The 17,500-nt window shown below is 48.8% G+C and overlaps 1 protein-coding gene across 1 annotated transcript in view; it reads right to left on the bottom strand.

Annotated features, from left to right (window-relative positions):
• The window catches only part of grip1 (glutamate receptor interacting protein 1), a gene marked incomplete at its 5' end in the record, with an annotated part of 209,372 nt that overhangs the window by 40,669 nt on the left and 151,203 nt on the right, over window positions 1–17,500 (bottom strand). The window contains 6 exon segments of the mRNA XM_084448182.1: window positions 237–384; window positions 944–1,089; window positions 1,739–1,814; window positions 2,955–3,038; window positions 5,976–6,121; window positions 17,407–17,500. The exon segment at window positions 17,407–17,500 is cut by the window's right edge and continues 42 nt beyond it. Of these exon segments, the coding sequence (XP_084304308.1) occupies window positions 237–384; window positions 944–1,089; window positions 1,739–1,814; window positions 2,955–3,038; window positions 5,976–6,121; window positions 17,407–17,500 (694 nt within the window).

Below are 17,500 nucleotides of genomic sequence, written 5' to 3'. Positions count from 1 at the left end.
GTGTGCGTGTATGTGTGTGTCCCCGTGCGTGTGTTTGTATGTGTGTGTCCCCGTGCGTGTGTGTTTGTATGTGTGTGTCCCCGTGCGTGTGTGTTTGTATGTGTGTGTGTCCGTGCGTGTGTGCGTGTATGTGTGTGTGTCCGTGCGTGTGTGTTTGTGTGTGTGTGTGTCTGTGCGTGTGTGTGTGTGAGTCTGTGTATGTGTGTGTGTCTCCGTGCATGTGTGTGTGTTCCTACCTGTCTGCGATGCTGGCTGGTTTGACCTTGTCTATGATGATGACCTGCTTGTTGCAGTACATGGAGGTAGAGAGGGCCACGCCCAGACTGGAGCCCACAGACTTGGCCACCTCCACCAGCAGGGGGCCCGCCGCCGTGGAGATGGAGTCTACAGGACATGGACAGAGAGGGGTGAGACACACACACACACAGACACACACACACACACACATCTTAACACACACACACACACACACACACACACACACATCTAAACACACACACACCTAAACACACACACACACCAGTGGCTATGGAGTCTATAAGAGATGGACAGAGTGGGGTGACACACACACACACACACACACACACACACACACACACACACACACACCTACTGTAAACACACACACACCTAAACACACACACACACACACACACACACACACACACACCTACTGTAAACACACACACATACACACACATCTAAACACACACATACACCTAAACACACACACACACCAGTGGCTATGGAGTCTACAGGAGATGGAGAGACAGAGTTCAGACACACACACGCGCACGCACACACACGCTCACCCTCATAACACATGTACACATCAACAAATAAACATCACGTACACTTGCATAGGTACATACATGCACGCCCCGCCCACACACACACACACACACACACACACACACACACACACACACACACACACACACACCCATGATGGAGACGTCGTATTCTATGAGCAGCGTGGCTTCCTGTCCACACTGCTTCAGGATGCTCATGGCCTCAGAGTGGGTGGTCCCATGCAGCCGGATCCCGTCGATGCTGAGGAGACGGTCTCCGGGCTTGATGGTGCCCTCCCTGGGGGTCAGAGGTTACAGGGGGGTCACGGGTCTGTACGGAGTCAGACTGTAGGTCTCTCTCTCTGTGGTGCTGGTCATCCCGTTTAAGACCTGTTTGTACTGTGACTCAGTCCAAACAGGTCTTATCCAGGATGACCAGCACCACCATGGTTGTAGATCTCTCTCTGTGATCAGCCTGGATGGGACCTGTCTGTATTGTAGGTCTCTCTAGGGTCTCTCTCTGCATAGGGTCTGTCTGTAGTGTAGGACTTTCTAGGGTCTGTCTGTAGTGTAGGTCTCTCTCTGCATAGGGTCTGTCTGTAGTGTAGGTCTCTCTCTGGATAGGGTCTGTCTCTAGTGTAGGTCTCTCTCTGCATAGGGTCTGTCTGTAGTGTAGGTCTCTCTCTGCATAGGGTCTGTCTGTAGTGTAGGTCTCTCTCTGCATAGGGTCTGTCTGTAGTGTAGGTCTCTCTCTGCATAGGGTCTGTCTGTAGTGTAGGTCTCTCTAGGGTCTGTCTGTAGTGTAGGTCTCTCTAGGGTCTGTCTGTAGTGTAGGTCTCTCTCTGGATAGGGTCTGTCTGTAGTGTAGGTCTCTCTCTGGATAGGGTCTGTCTCTAGTGTAGGTCTCTCTAGGGTCTCTCTCTCTGGCTGCCGACGGCGATGCTCACCTGTCAGCTGGCCCGCCTGGCCTGATGGTTGTTATGACAACGGGGCGCGACTTGTTTCTGTCCTCGTGGGCCCCGCCTGCAGACACAGTAACCATGGTTATGGCTCGGACGGGAGGCGGAGGGTGTTGATTCTGCTGTGTGTGTGGTAGGGCATTAACATAAAAGTCGACTTGTCGATGTCAGTAGCACAAGTCGACTCCCCCGGGGAGGAGTCGACAAGTCGTGTTTTTCTCTCTCTCTCTCTCTCTCTCTCTCTCTCTCTCTCTCTGTTTCTGTACCTGAGATGGTCTCAACCTCAGCACCAGACTCATGAGAGTTCTTGCGCTGATACACTAAGTTGCTGCATGCTGCTGATCTCTCTATTATGTAGTATGTGGAGCGAGGGGATTCAACTGACGCAGAGACTATGCTGGCTAGCCATATCAGAGCTAACAAGACAACTACAGTAGCAGCTTAAATGACCTTCTGATGATGACAGTGGCGACGTTACTCACGAGTGTTTTCTTAGTTAGCTACGTTCGCAATACTACATGTGGACAAGTAGCGACGATTGTCTGCTCAGTTCCCAAATTCAATTTGCACATGTGAAAGCGATAGCGACGTTCGTCAGGTTTGTCTTCTCAGTTAGTAAATCCACACGGGCCATAATTACTCCTCCTTACGTGAGCTAACATGAGCTACGCGAATGCCGTGACCAATGCACACATTACTGACTTAGACTACTTCAGGGGGGTGTTCCACAAAGCTGGCTAACTAAGTAAACTTGACTTCTGCACAAAGTAAAACCCGGAAAGCTATTTTTTTCTTCAGTTCAGTTCCAGATTTGAAGAGTTTCCAGGTTTTACTCATTGCAAAAGTCAGGCTTATTCAGTTAGCCAGCTTTGTGGAAAACCCCCCAGGTTATTATCTTACTCAGTTAGCCAGCTTTGTGGAATACCCCCCAGGTTATTATCTTACTCAGTTAGCCAGCTTTGTGGAATACCCCCCAGGCCATTATGTTATGGTGTTTTGTTGTTGTTGTTGCTGTATCTATGTAGGCTAGGCTATTCCTCCGCTGTGTATTAGTGTAATGACGTCATCACATGACTTGTCGACTCGACTTCGACTTTATTGATGGATAAGTCGACCTGAAGAAATCTGAAGTAGTTAATGCCCTAGTGTGTGTGTGTGTGTGGGGGGGGGGGGGGGGTACCGAGGAGCTAGCAAACACACGTACCTCTGATGACAAAACCGAAGGTGTTGCCTTCTTTGTGCAGAGTGACCTCCACACTCTTGAACATCAGTCCTGAGCCCTGGACAGCTGGACCAGCAGGGCAGTGTAGAGGGACAACCGTGAAAACATGCTCAAATACAACAACTGCTTTATTTTTATTTTTAAAGTGGTAGTGGAAATTTAGTCAAGCAGTAGTAACAGTGTATCAAATTACCAGCTTAGTTATGGGTAGTATTAGCATAGTAAAGAGGTAGTATCAGGGTAGTATTAGTATAGTAAAGAGGTAAAATAAGGGTAGTATTAGCATAGTAAAGAGGTAGTATCAGGGTAGTAATAGCATAGTAAAGAGGTAGTATCAGGGTAGTATTAGCATAGTAAAGAGGTAGTATCAGGGTAGTATTAGCATAGTAAAGAGGTAGTATCAGGGTAGTATTAGCATAGTAAAGAGGTAGTATCAGGGTAGTATTAGCATAGTAAAGAGGTAGTATCAGGGTAGTATTAGCATAGTAAAGAGGTAGTATCAGGGTAGTATTAGCATAGTAAAGAGGTAGTATCAGGGCAGTATTAGCATAGTAAAGAGGTAGTATCAGGGTAGTATTAGGACCCAGGCACACTCACACACACACACACAGACATACACCAGTCCTGGGCTCAGATCCCCTTCCCCTCACCCTAACCCGGGTCCGTATCCTTTTCCTACCCCCCACCCTACCCCAACCCCTGCCTCTATCGGGGCCCAGGCACGCACACACACACAGACACACATTAGTGTTTGCCACACCTCTCCCATGATGCTCTTAGCCTTTCTTGCTCTGAAAATGTAGTTTGACGTAATGTATTGCTCTATATATGGCTCAGTGTGCTACTAACCCTGTTCTGCCTCCCCTCTCCCTAGTGCCTCTCTCTCTCCCTCCTATCTTCTAACCAGGTCCAGTGGATGCCCCACTGTCACCAGTAGACCACCCTAAGTCTGATAGATACCCCTGTGTCTGCTGCAGATGTCGTAGCAAATTAGTTAACACACACACACGCACACACAGACATACAACAGTCCACTTCCGGCCTTAGGCCTGGGTCCAGTACCCCCTTCCCCTCACTCTAACCCGGGTCCGTATCCTCTTCCTACCCCGACCCTACCCCTGACCCCTGCCTCTATCTGGGCCCAGGCACATTTATGCACACACTGACATACACCAGTCCTGGGCTCAGATCCCCTTCCCCTCACCCTAACCCGGGTCCGTATCCTTTTCCTACCCCGACCCTACCCCTGACCCCTGCCTCTATCTGGGCCCAGGCACATTTATGCACACACAGACATACACCAATGTTTGCCATGTCTCTCCTATGATGTTATTAGCCTCTCTTACTCTGAAAATGTAATTTAATGTTATTTATTGCTCTATAAATGTTCTTAGCCGGTAGACAAACATACTCCAGGAGCTTGCTCGATCGCCTCGTTGAGAGGGGTCAGGGAAGAATTTTTACAGCTCACTTATCTGGCCCCCGGGTGATACTGTTTTTTTGCTTCCCTCTGGAATATGTAGGGGTGGGACGTCTGCCCACCTCCCTTGTTCTCTGTAAAGCGCATTGTGTTGCCTCTGGGTATGAAATGCGCTATATAAATAAAGCTTTGATTGATTGATTGATAGTATTAGTATAGTAAAGAGGTAGTATCAGGATAGTATTAGTATAGTAAACAGGTAGTATCAGGGTAGTATTAGCATAGTAAAGTGGTAGTATCAGGGTAGTATTAGCATAGTAAAGAGGTAGTATCAGTGTAGTATTAGTATAGTAAAGTGGTAGTATCAGGGTAGTATTAGCATAGTAAAGAGGTAGTATCAGGGTAGTATTAGTACAGGAAAGAGGTAGTATCCGGGTAGTATTAGTATAGTACAGAGGTAGTATCAGGGTAGTAAAGTGGTAGTATCAAGGTAGTATTAGTATAGTAAAGAGGTAGTATCAGGGTAGTATTAGTATAGTAAACAGGTAGTATCAGGGTAGTATTAGCATAGTAAAGAGGTAGTATCAGGGTAGTATTAGCATAGTAAAGAGGTAGTATCAGGGTAGTATTAGCACAATAAAGAGGTAATATAAGGGTAGTATTATCATAGTAAAGAGGTAGTATCAGGGTAGTATTAGCATAGTAAAGAGGTAGTATCAGGGTAGTATTAGCATAGTAAAGAGGTAGTATCAGGGTAGTATTAGCATAGTAAAGAGGTAGTATCAGGGTAGTATTAGTATAGTAAACAGGTAGTATCAGGGTAGTATTAGAATAGTAAAGAGGTAGTATCAGGGTAGTATTAGTATAGTAAAGAGGTAGTATCAGGGTAGTATTAGTATAGTAAACAGGTAGTATCAGGGTAGTATTATCATAGTAAAATGGTAGTATCAGGGTAGTATTAGTATAGTAAAGAGGTAGTATCAGGGTAGTATTAGTATAGTAAACAGGTAGTATCAGGGTAGTATTATCATAGTAAAGTGGTAGTATCAGGGTAGTATTAGCATAGTAAAGAGGTAGTATCAGTGTAGTATTAGTATAGTAAAGAGGTAGTACCAGGGTAGTATTAGTATAGTAAAGTGGTAGTATCAGGGTAGTATTAGTATAGTAAAGAGGTAGTACCAGGGTAGTATTAGTATAGTAAAGTGGTAGTATCAGGGTAGTATTAGCATAGTAAAGAGGTAGTATCAGGGTAGTATTAGTACAGGAAAGAGGTAGTATCCGGGTAGTATTAGTATAGTACAGAGGTAGTATCAGGGTAGTAAAGTGGTAGTATCAGGGTAGTATTAGTACAGGAAAGAGGTAGTATCAGGGTAGTATTAGTACAGGAAATAAGTAGTATCATGGTAGTATTAGCATAGTAAAGAGGTAGTATCAGGGTAGTATTAGTACAGGAAAGAGGTAGTATCAGGGTAGTATTAGTACAGGAAAGAGGTATTATCAGGGTAGTATTAGTACAGGAAAGAGGTAGTATCAGGGTAGTATTAGTACAGGAAAGAGGTAGTATCAGGGTATGTGTGACTCACAGACGGGAGGCAACTCGTACTCCACCTCCAGAACCACACGTTCTCCCACGTTCTTCAGCAGGCTGATGATCTCATCGTGACGGAACTTGGTCAGGTTGATTCCGTTGACCGACTTGATGTAGTCTCCTACGTTCAGCTGGTCACTCCTGGTGGGGGGGAGATGCAAGCACTATATATATTATATCATGTCAATGAGACACACTCATCAGAGACCAAAACATAGATACATACATATTTCATTGATGTTTCATAAGTTCTGTTTACAACTTTTCCAATTTACAGCTTTTCCAATCCATTTCCAAATATTGTGTTTTTCATCTGGTTGCCTCAGGACCTTATGGCATCCCCCACATTTGAACATAATAAAATTGCTGATCACTACTGGCATTGAATTTTGAGTGTTTTAGTCAACTTTGTCACACTGTGGTCTGGGTCTAAAATGGCCGCATAGGAAATGGATAGGGAAGTGGCTACCTTGTTACCCTTTGTGGCCAAATTTGTCCGGTCTGTTTTAACTGCTCTTATAATACACATTCACCAAATGTTGCTTAACACCTTTTTGTGCCAACAGAGACATGGAACAACATTTGGTGATGAATTATATCATTAAAATAAATAAATAAATAAATAAATATACGTAATCTGTTTTTGTGCGTGGCTGTAAGCCAGCGCACCAATGATAGCAAATGTCCGGTTGTCACTCCCTTCCTCCCTCTCCCTCCCTCCCTCCCTCCCTCCCTCCCTGGCTTCCTCTGTCCCGTTGTTGACCTGCAGTTCTATGTTGCTACCACAAGAGGCAGAAGACTGCATTTACCATGTTCGGCCACGAGAGGGCAGCAACAAGCTTAGATAGACTGTGTTCTTGTTGAGAGTAGTTCTAGCAGTACTTATAACAAACACCTACTGCTTCTCACTGCTACTGCTTCTAACCTCAACTTCCATACAACACCTCCACAGCTACTGCTCGGCCCCGGAGTGGGCTATAGACACAGGGTCTCCATTGAGGGGTGCATGGGGATGGCCTGGCAATCACTGACCTGCCCCCCACAACCTCTGACCTGAGGGGGTGGAGTCTCGCCACCACGTCACTATCCACACCACGGTCCCCACATCTCAGACCCTGAGTTGGCTAAAGACACAGTTTTCACGGTTGGGTGCATGTGGGTGGCCCGGTAAGCAGTACACTGTCCTCGAGGGGACAGGGGAAACCTCCACTGTGGGCTTGAGGGGGCGGAGTCTCTTCACCACGCCAATATCCACGCCAAAGACCCCACAACTAAGCCCCTGAGTGAGCTAGACACACAGTCTTCACTGGGGGGTGCATAGAGATTGTCTGGAGGTCAATGCAGTATCGCTGACCAACTCAGGTCTGAGAGGGTGGAGTCTTGCCACCACGCCACTATCCACGCCATGGACCACATAACATAGCCCAGGTAGGCTAGAGACACACGGTCTTCTCCGGTGGGAAGCCTGGAGAGGGATACATGGTCCCCAACTGGCTATAACCCAAGGGGGTGGAGCCTCACCACCACGCCACTATTCACACCACGGAATCCACAACTCAGTCCTTGAGTGGACTAGAGGCACACGGTCTTTAATGGTGGGTGCATGGAGATTGCCGGGAGGTCAGCGCACTGCTCCCGACCTGCTCTCCACCCCTGGTTATCTGGGTTCATCCCTTACCTTTGTCCAGAAACAGAAGTTGAACCAATTGCAGCAAAATAGCTTACGTTACAAACATAGAGATACACAATAATAAATACATACAAACATACACAATAATAAATACATACAAACATACAGAAATACACAATAATAAATACATAAACATACAGAAATACACACGGTCAACACAGGACAATACATACAATACATGAGAACAGCAAAGACAATGAAGATAAATAAAAACAAAGTAAACTAGCGCTGTGTGTGAAAGTAGGGTGTGTGTGTGTGTGTGTGTGTGTGTGTGTGTGTGTGTGTGTGAATGTTCATGTGTGTGTTAATATAAGAGCAGTTAAAACAGTTTTACAATAGTTCTTCATGTTGATTACACTGCAAATGTGTATAACTACTTAGTATAATTTCTAGTATAAATAAAGCTTGACTTGAATAGTAAGGGGGGTAGCAACACACACTGGAAAAAGGATAATTATCCATGAAGTGCTTTGGCAACACAAATCATGCCAATTTTGTGCAACGCTAATAAAGCCATTAGAATTTGAACTTGAGGAATACAGAGAGAAAGAGAGAGAAAAGAGAGAGAAGGAGAGATTGAGAGAGAGGGGGAGAGAGAGTAAGAGAGGGAGAGATTGAGAGAAGAGAGTGAGTGAGAGAGAGTTATTAGATAGACACATCCTCCTTCAGCCTGGTGTGTGTGTGTGTGTGTGTGTGTCCTATCCTCTGGAATATGTAGGGATAGGACCTATGTCCATGTGTTGCCTCTGTGTATGAAATGCGCATGTGTGTGTGTGTGTGTGCTGTATGTGTAGCGTGGGGGTAGCAGGCGTGGGGTACAGGGGTACCCGTCTCCTCTGTCCCTCTGCTGAGTTAAGCCGGGCTCAGACTACAGGATTTTTGGGCCGATTTATCCCCGATTCACCCCTCCCGACAATCGGAGGAGAAATCTGGTCCGGAACGTTGGTCTGGGCCGATGATCGGCCGATATTATCTCGTAATGTGAGGGGTTTACAGATCCAATCTTATACCTCCCGATCGGCTCGCAGACCCATCGGGGCGGCCCCGATAATATCAAACATGTTTGATATTTAAGATAATTACGTCCCGACTTTACAAGTGAGACGACGAGACCAGTGGTTTGTTGCTCCCTTCGGGCACGATAAGATCCTGTAGTGTGTGATGAGCCGTTATTTTCAAATCTTGCTGTGTGTGCTTGTTTGAGATGCGCAAGAAGAATATCTGTTGAGATTCTCCTAATGTGCGTGATGTAACCCGATTTCGAAATTGGTTAGGATTTTAAATATCCTGTAGTGTGAGCCCGGCATTAGTTAGAACGCGGAGGTCAGACTTCCTACTACAGAAGGAACAGTCAAATAAAATGGCGTGTCAACTCCGGAGTTCTTTGAGACAACTCACACCAGCAGCAACTCCATCCAATCCACCCTGAGCGTGATCTAAGAGGGCAGGGTGCACATCAGGCTGATGCTCTGTGTCTTTTGTTGTGATCTCAGTCGTTAGCCCGGCGATGGATGTGTGTGCTTGAGGCGCAAAGAAAATTATATGGCATTTCTACTGACAACTCAGTGACTTTTATGTGGTACGACTGTTTAGTAGTTAGTTCTTTAAAGCTAACTGTGTCCATCACACAGTTTCACTAGCTAGCTGCTGCTAATAGCCTGGGGTGAGTTCAGCCCCGACGTAGCAAACGCTGGTGTGTTGGAACACTGCTGATTGGTCAACATGGACAAAACGCTGGTGTGTTGGAACACTGCTGATTGGCCAACATGGAGAAAACGCTGGTGTGTTGGAACACTGCTGATTGGCCAACATGGAGAAAACGCTGGTGTGTTGGAACACTGCTGATTGGCCAACATGGAGAAAACGCTGGTGTGTTGGAACACTGCTGATTGGCCAACATGGAGAAAACGCTGGTGTGTTGGAACACTGCTGATTGGCCAACATGGAGAAAACGATGGTGTGTTGGAACACTGCTGATTGGCCAACATGGAGAAAACGCTGGTGTGTTGGAACACTGCTGATTGGCCAACATGGAGAAAACGCTGGTGTGTTGGAACACTGCTGATTGGCCAACATGGAGAAAACGCTGGTGTGTTGGAACACTGCTGATTGGCCAACATGGAGAAAACGTTTTCAATGTTTTGCAACGTTTTGTCGGAGCCAGCTAGCAGGAGGCTAAAAACCTTGCACTCATTCTTCTTCAAATCAATCCGAGTAAGTTGAGTTATACTGTTTTGGATAATGTTAGTCGTAACATCTGCCAGGGCAATGCTCTGGCAGAAGTTAGCGACTTCAAATACCTGGGTTCCTGGGTCAACTCATCAGAACAGGACCGTAAGGTGAGAAGAGCCCTGGCATGGAGGGCCCTCAATGGCATGAATAGTGTGTGGAACTCCAGTCTCCCTCGACACATCAAACTGAGCTTCTTCCATGCGACCGTGGAGTCTGTCCTCCTATACGACTGTGAAACCTGGACCCTGAAGCCCACCCTGCAGTAGTCTCTGGATGGGTGTTACACCAGAATGCTGCGTGTGGTGCTAAATGTCAACCAGAACCAGCATGTCACCAACAAGCATCTGTATGGGGGGGCTACCAAAGCTGAGAGAGAAAGTGGCATCCAGGGGGATGAAACCTGCTGGCCACTGCCACAGACATCATGAACTCCCAGCCAGCAAGCTGGTGCTCTGGGAGCCAACACACGGGTACCGTGTTAAGAGGACGTGTTAAGAGGACGTCTCACACCAACATACGTGGAGGTACTGAGGAGGGACGCAGGAGTGGAGAGTTCTGCGGAACTGGCTGGATGTATGGAAGACCGAGAGGATTGGAGACTTCGCTGTCACGCTCGTCCGAGGACGACCTAATTATAGCTAAATGTCAAATTAAATAGCTACAGTAGAGGCCAATTTAGCTGAACTCAGAATTTCACTATTTCTTTGCACATACAGTATTTTTGTCTGTAGGCTACAGCAAAAGAAAGCAGGGAGCAGGCAGGTCTGAGGGTCATGGCAAGGTGTGTATCATATGAAACTGAAAATCTAAAGAGGTATCGTTTTCTTGGGCCAAAAATAAATAAAGAAAGACAATGAGTGAGACTGATGAGATGGAGGCCAAGCTGTTTTATTTCTAATGAATGAGATGAGTTTGTGGTCATCATTTTATTGGAAAGACAGCGAAATTAGGCTTACCTAAGCCCTGTGATTCAAACAATTATAACTGATCTATTTATTTGAAATAAAATATTGATTTATGTTTATGAAAGTAGAATGGGAAAGGATCTGTTGATAAATAATCCAAAGTCTTCCTCATGAACCATCTGTCCCCCTCACTTCTGACATGATGGCTACAGCCCTGTGTGTGAGCATAATATTAATGAAAATTAATATTATATGAATTTATTGTTATGCACCTTTCAAAAACAGTTACCAAGTGCTTTACAGAGCAAGATACACAGGATAAAAACAACACAATGAATTAAAAACATGGACATGAAAACATGAAAAACAAAGAACTTATAAGACCTGATAAACAAGTGTTGAAAAAATAATAAATCCATGTGAATAGGAGTAGTCAAAAAGGGAGAGGGACAAACCACGGATATACTATGAGAAGGCCTTCCTGTAAAAGTGGGTTTTGAGAAGTGATTTAAAGGAAGGCACTGAGTTTGCAGACCTAGGTTCCTCAGGTAGGGAGTTCCACATCTGAGGGGCTCTAACAGAAAATGCGCGGCGACCAGAGATGCACCGATCGATCGGCCAGCGATTTAAATTGGCCGGTTTGCACTACAAATGATCGGCAGGCGCCAAATTGGCCGATCCAAAAGCCGATCTATCAAGTCTATTCTAGCTGGTTAGCTTGACATGATGCTACAGGCTATACACAACCTGTTTGATGTAACGTAGCTTGACCTCCAGTTGAATAACGTCATGTCAACAGTGTCACGGCTCCGCTGCACCCGCCTCGCCGGTCCATTTCCCCCGACTCTGCCTCTGACCCTGTCCCTGCCTCTGACCCTGCCTCTGACCCTGTCCCTGCCTCTGACCCTGCCTCTGTCCCTGCCTCTGTCCCTGTCCCTGCCTCTGACCCTGCCTCTGACCCTGCCCCTGACCCTGACCCTGCCCCTGCCTCTGACCCTGCCCCTGCCCCTGACCCTGCCCCTGCCTCTGACCCTGTTCCTGCCTCTGACCCTGTCTCTGACCCTGTCTCTGACCCTGTCTCTGACCCTGCCCCTGCCTCTGACCCTGTCCCTGCCTCTGACCCTGCCTCTGACCCTGTCCCTGCCTCTGTCCCTGCCTCTGACTCTGTCCCTGCCTCTGACCCTGTTCCTGCCTCTGCCCCTGCCTCTGACCCTGCCCCTGACCCTGCCCCTGCCTCTGACCCTGTTCCTGCCTCTGACCCTGTCTCTGACCCTGTCTCTGACCCTGCCCCTGACCCTGACCCTGCCTCTGACCCTGCCCCTGCCTCTGACCCTGTCCCTGCCTCTGACCCTGCCTCTGACCCTGTCTCTGACTCTGAACCTGTTCCTGCCTCTGTCCCTGCCTCTGTCCCTGCCTCTGACCCTGTCTCTGACTCTGAACCTGTTCCTGCCTCTGTCCCTGCCTCTGTCCCTGCCTCTGACCCTGTCTCTGACTCTGCCTCTGCCCCTGCCTCTGACCCTGTCCCTGCCTCTGACCCTGTCCCTGCCTCTGCCTCTGTCCCTGCCTCTGACCCTGTCCCTGCCTCTGACCCTGTCCCTGCCTCTGCCTCTGTCCCTGCCTCTGACCCTGTTCCTGCCTCTGACCCTGTCCCTGCCTCTGACCCTGTCCCTGCCTCTGACCCTGTTCCTGCCTCTGACCCTGTCCCTGCCTCTGACCCTGTCCCTGCCTCTGACCCTGTCTCTGACCCTGTCCCTGCCTCTGACCCCGTCTCTGTCCCTGTCCCTGCCTCTGACCCTGTCCCTGCCTCTGTCCCTTCCTCTGTCCCTGTCTCTGCCTCTGTCCCTGTCTCTGACCCTGTCCCTGCCTCTGCCTCTGACCCTGTCTCTGACCCTGTCTCTGTCCCTGCCTCTGTCCCTGTCTCTGTCCCTGTCTCTGTCCCTGCCTCTGTCCCTGTCTCTGTCCCTGTCTCTGTCCCTGCCTCTGCCTCTGACCCTGTCTCTAACCCTGCCTCTGACCCTGTCTCTGACCCTGTCCCTGCCTCTGACCCTGCCTCTGACCCTGTCTCTGACCCTGTCCCTGCCTCTGACCCTGCCTCTGACCCTGTCTCTGACCCTGTCCCTGCCTCTGTCCCTGCCTCTGACCCTGTCCCTGCCTCTGACCCTGTCTCTGACCCTGTCCCTGCCTCTGTCCCTGCCTCTGACCCTGTCTCTGACTCTGTCCCTGCCTCTGTCCCTGTCTCTGACCCTGCCTCTGACCCTGTCCCTGCCTCTGACCATGTCTCTGACCCTGCCTCTGACCCTGTCCCTGCCTCTGTCCCTGCCTCTGACCCTGTCTCTGACCCTGCCTCTGACCCTGTCTCTGACCCTGTCTCTGACCCTGCCTCTGTCTCTGACCCTGTCTCTGACCCTGTCCCTGCCTCTGTCCCTGCCTCTGACCCTGCCTCTGTCCCTGCCCCTGCCTCTGACCCTGTCTCTGACCCTGCCTCTGACCCTGTCCCTGCCTCTGTCCCTGCCTCTGTCCCTGCCTCTGTCCCTGCCTCTGTCCCTGCCTCTGTCTCTGACCCTGCCTCTGACCCTGTCCCTGTCTCTGACCCTGTCCCTGCCTCTGTCCCTGCCTCTGTCCCTGCCCCTGCCTCTGACCCTGTCTCTGACCCTGCCTCTGACCCTGTCTCTGCCTCTGTCCCTGCCTCTGTCCCTGCCTCTGTCCCTGCCTCTGTCTCTGACCCTGCCTCTGACCCTGTCCCTGTCTCTGACCCTGTCCCTGCCTCTGACCCTGTCTCTGACCCTGTCCCTGTCTCTGTCCCTGCCTCTGACCCTGCCTCTGTCCCTGCCTCTGTCCCTGCCTCTGACCCTGTCCCTGCCCCTGCCTCTGTCCCTGTCCCTGCCTCTGACCCTGCCTCTGACCCTGTCCCTGCCTCTGACCCTGCCTCTGACCCTGTCCCTGCCTCTGACCCTGCCTCTGACCCTGTCCCTGCCTCTGTCCCTGCCTCTGACCCTGCCTCTGATCCTGTCCCTGCCTCTGACCCTGTCCCTGCCTCTGACCCTGTCCCTGCCTCTGAAAAATCTTTCAAAAACATGTTAAACTCTCGATTTCAAAGACAAGAAGCTCACTGAGGGGGTAATTGGTGTCCGTTGGTGTTCTGACATCAAATTCGCCGCAAAGTATGAATCCTGTAGGGTTTTATTGATCATTTTATGAAATCCATTGACTTGTATTGAAGCGACCGTTGTAGCGACTGTTGTTTAAAAAAGCCTTTCCAGATGAATTAGAATCTTACTTTATGGCGAATTATATGTCAGAACGCCAACTTACACCTCAGTGAGTTTCTTGTCTTTGAAATTGAGAGTTTAACATGTTTTTGAATGATTTTTCACGGTGCCCACCCACATTGTATGACCTAAACGGTGGTAGAGCAATTATCAGACTTTCTCAAAAGTACTAGTTTTGTGAATGTTTTGATCTGAACCATTGTACATGATCATAAGTAACCTTAAAACAGGGCTAAACATGCATTTTCCCTTTACTACTCCTTCAAGAAGCCGCTCCACACACCAGTCTGCGCCAGATCGCTGACCAGCCTAGTGGATATCACGTCTCTAGCTGTAACCTGAACCTGCCTTTATCCAAACCCTAACTCACCCTTTTTGTTTTCCTTCGTCGTAGTCTGACCTCCCTGACCCTGCCTGAACCTTGCCTGACTGGAGAACCACGTACCCCCCTGAACACCTCGCCTGTCTCACTGACCTGGTCCTGCCTGACCCTCGCCTGTCTCACTGACCTGGTCCTGCCTGACCCTCGCCTGTCTGACTGACCTGGTCCTGCCTGACCCTCGCCTGTCTGACTGACCTGGTCCTGCCTGACCCTTGCTTGTCTCACTGACCTGGTCCTGCCTGACCCACGCCTGTCTCACTGACCTGGTCCTGCCTGACCCTCGCCTGTCTCACTGACCTGGTCCTGCCTGACCCTCGCCTGTCTGACTGACCTGGTCCTGCCTGACCCTCGCCTGTCTCACTGACCTGGTCCTGCCTGACCCTCGCCTGTCTCACTGACCTGGTCCTGCCTGACTCTCGCCTGTCTCACTGACCTGGTCCTGCCCGACCCACGCCTGTCTCACTGGCCTGACCCTCGCCTGTCAGACTGACCTGGTCCTGCCCGACCCACGCCTGTCTCACTGACCTGGTCCTGTCTGATTGACCTGGTCCTGCCTGACTCTCGCCTGTCTCACTGACCTGGTCCTGCCCGACCCACGCCTGTCTCACTGACATGGTCCTGCCCGACCCACGCCTGTCTCACTGACCTGGTCCTGTCTGATTGACCTGGTCCTGCCTGACTCTCGCCTGTCTCACTGACCTGGTCCTGCCCGACCCACGCCTGTCTCACTGACATGGTCCTGCCCGACCCACGCCTGTCTCACTGACCTGGTCCTGTCTGATTGACCTGGTCCTGCCTGACCCTTGCTTGTCTCACTGACCAGGTCCTGCCCGACCCACGCCTGTCTGACTGACCTGGTCCTGCCCGACCCACGCCTGTCTCACTGACCTGGTCCTGCCTGACCCACGCCTGTCTGACTGACCTGGTCCTGCCCGACCCACGCCTGTCTCACTGACCTGGTCCTGCCTGACCCACGCCTGTCTGACTGACCTGGTCCTGCCCGACCCACGCCTGTCTCACTGACCTGGTCCTGCCTGACCCACGCCTGTCTGACTGACCTGGTCCTGCCCGACCCACGCCTGTCTCACTGACCTGACCCTCGCCTGTCTGACTGACCTGGTCCTGCCTGACCTGGTCCTGCCTGACCTGATCCTGCCCGACCCACGCCTGTCTCACTGACCTGGTCCTGCCTGACCCTTGCTTGTCTCACTGACCTGGTCCTGCCTGACCCTTGCTTGTCTCACTGACCTGGTCCTGCCTGACCCTTGCTTGTCTCACTGACCTGGTCCTGCCTGACCCCTACTCAATAACCACGCCTCCGGGCTTCACCTCCTAGCCGGTCGTGTCCTAGCCTTTAACCTAACAACCAGTGTCCAACATCCATTCCAATTGCGAGAGTTTTCTCCCAGAATCATTCAGCGTTTTTTCATACAGCCCAACTATCTCCAAAGCGGCTGCTGCTAATCACTTGTTAACGAAATCTCTGATCAGCTGTAGTTTGGATATTTTTGCGGTTTAAAAGTAGGACAGAGCACACTAGCAGTTGCCCCTCAAGCAGTGTGAAACAAAACTTATGTCCGGTAGCTTTCTTTCAATACATTTCAAAATAAAAGTCACGGAAAACAAATCAACTTTTTTTTTTTACTCACTTGGCATTGGTCCGAATGATACACTGTAGGGATGCACTGAGACATCATTATCTGTATCTGTACCTCTATCTGTTAAATCATTATAATTATATGTATTCGTATTGGTAATATAATATTTAATATTCATTGGCAATGCAATTTTTTAGCATGCAAAGCATCAAATTGATTTAATATAATTAGTTCAGAAATATATTTCCACGTTCGAGTCCGCCCACTAAAAGTTTGTTGATTTTTAATTGAAGTTCTCAGTGGAGTGCAACAAGCTCACAATTCTGTCTGATATCAGGATTACTCAACTGGGATGTGATGGAAAACAACTCTCAAATACAACAGTAGAGGGCGCTGTGCTACCATTTCAGATGCCAGCTGTCACATGACTAGCAATGTTCGCTCTCAGAGTCAAGACAACATGAAGCGAACAAAACAGAGTTTGGACATGAATGAAGTGCTAAGTAAATGTGCAATGCTGTCTTAAAACTTAGCAGCTGTACTACGACAATGCAGGCAGCAGTACCACAGATGTAGTAAACATCCACAAGACACAGTTAGTCTCAGACTGAGTGTGGCCTATTTTTTGAAGTTATTGTCTAGGTAATAATAATGTTACATTATGGCGTAAACCATGTTTTTTCCCCATAACGTTACTGCAATGGACAAGTCTGCTGGTGGAAAGCGCTTTCAAATGCATACCTACCAAAACGGAATGACCAGCTAACATTAGCTGAATTAAGTAACTTACTGCTTAACCTTCCAACTTTATCTGAGAACAGGTGAGTGAAAATGTGTCCTCTCTTAGCGCCTGGCTGTAGGCTGCTCCTGTCTCCTGTGATTCACTCATCAACATCAACAACAGGCTAATGTGGATGGCGCATGTTTTTTTTCCCGCTTCCAAATAATAATGAGTAACTTCAGATTGAAAACATATCTGTGCCTTTCCGAATAACATATCTGTATTCGGGCACACCCCAAATATACTGTATCCTGAAGTATGAATTCAGATTATTACTGAATCTAATATACAGAACAATATTTGGAGGGCCTATTCATCAGTTAATGAGTGATAATATTGGGCAACCTTAATCACAATCTATGCAAGCAAAGACAGTGTCATCATATCGATACAATAATATGGGTAAAAACAGTCTAAGAGAACTCTTTTTTTATATATTTTTTTATAAATCGGTATCGGCCGATCCTGAGGAAAATAATCAGTGATCGGTATCGGCCCAAAAAATTCAGATCAGAGCGTCCCTAAGGGTGTATATCTGTGTGTGTGTGTGTGTGTGTGTGCTCTCTTACCTAGCAGCGATCCCGCCCTGCCTGAGGTTGGACACGCGGGGTTTTCCGTCCTTGTCGACGCCCCCGGAGACGGTGAGTCCCAGTGTGGTGCCCT

This window comes from Borostomias antarcticus, assembly GCF_949987555.1.
Source record: "Borostomias antarcticus genome assembly, chromosome: 13".
Classification (NCBI taxonomy): domain Eukaryota; kingdom Metazoa; phylum Chordata; class Actinopteri; order Stomiiformes; family Stomiidae; genus Borostomias; species Borostomias antarcticus.
Note: the sequence above shows the minus strand (reverse complement) of the source record. Positions and strands in the feature narration are given on the sequence as shown.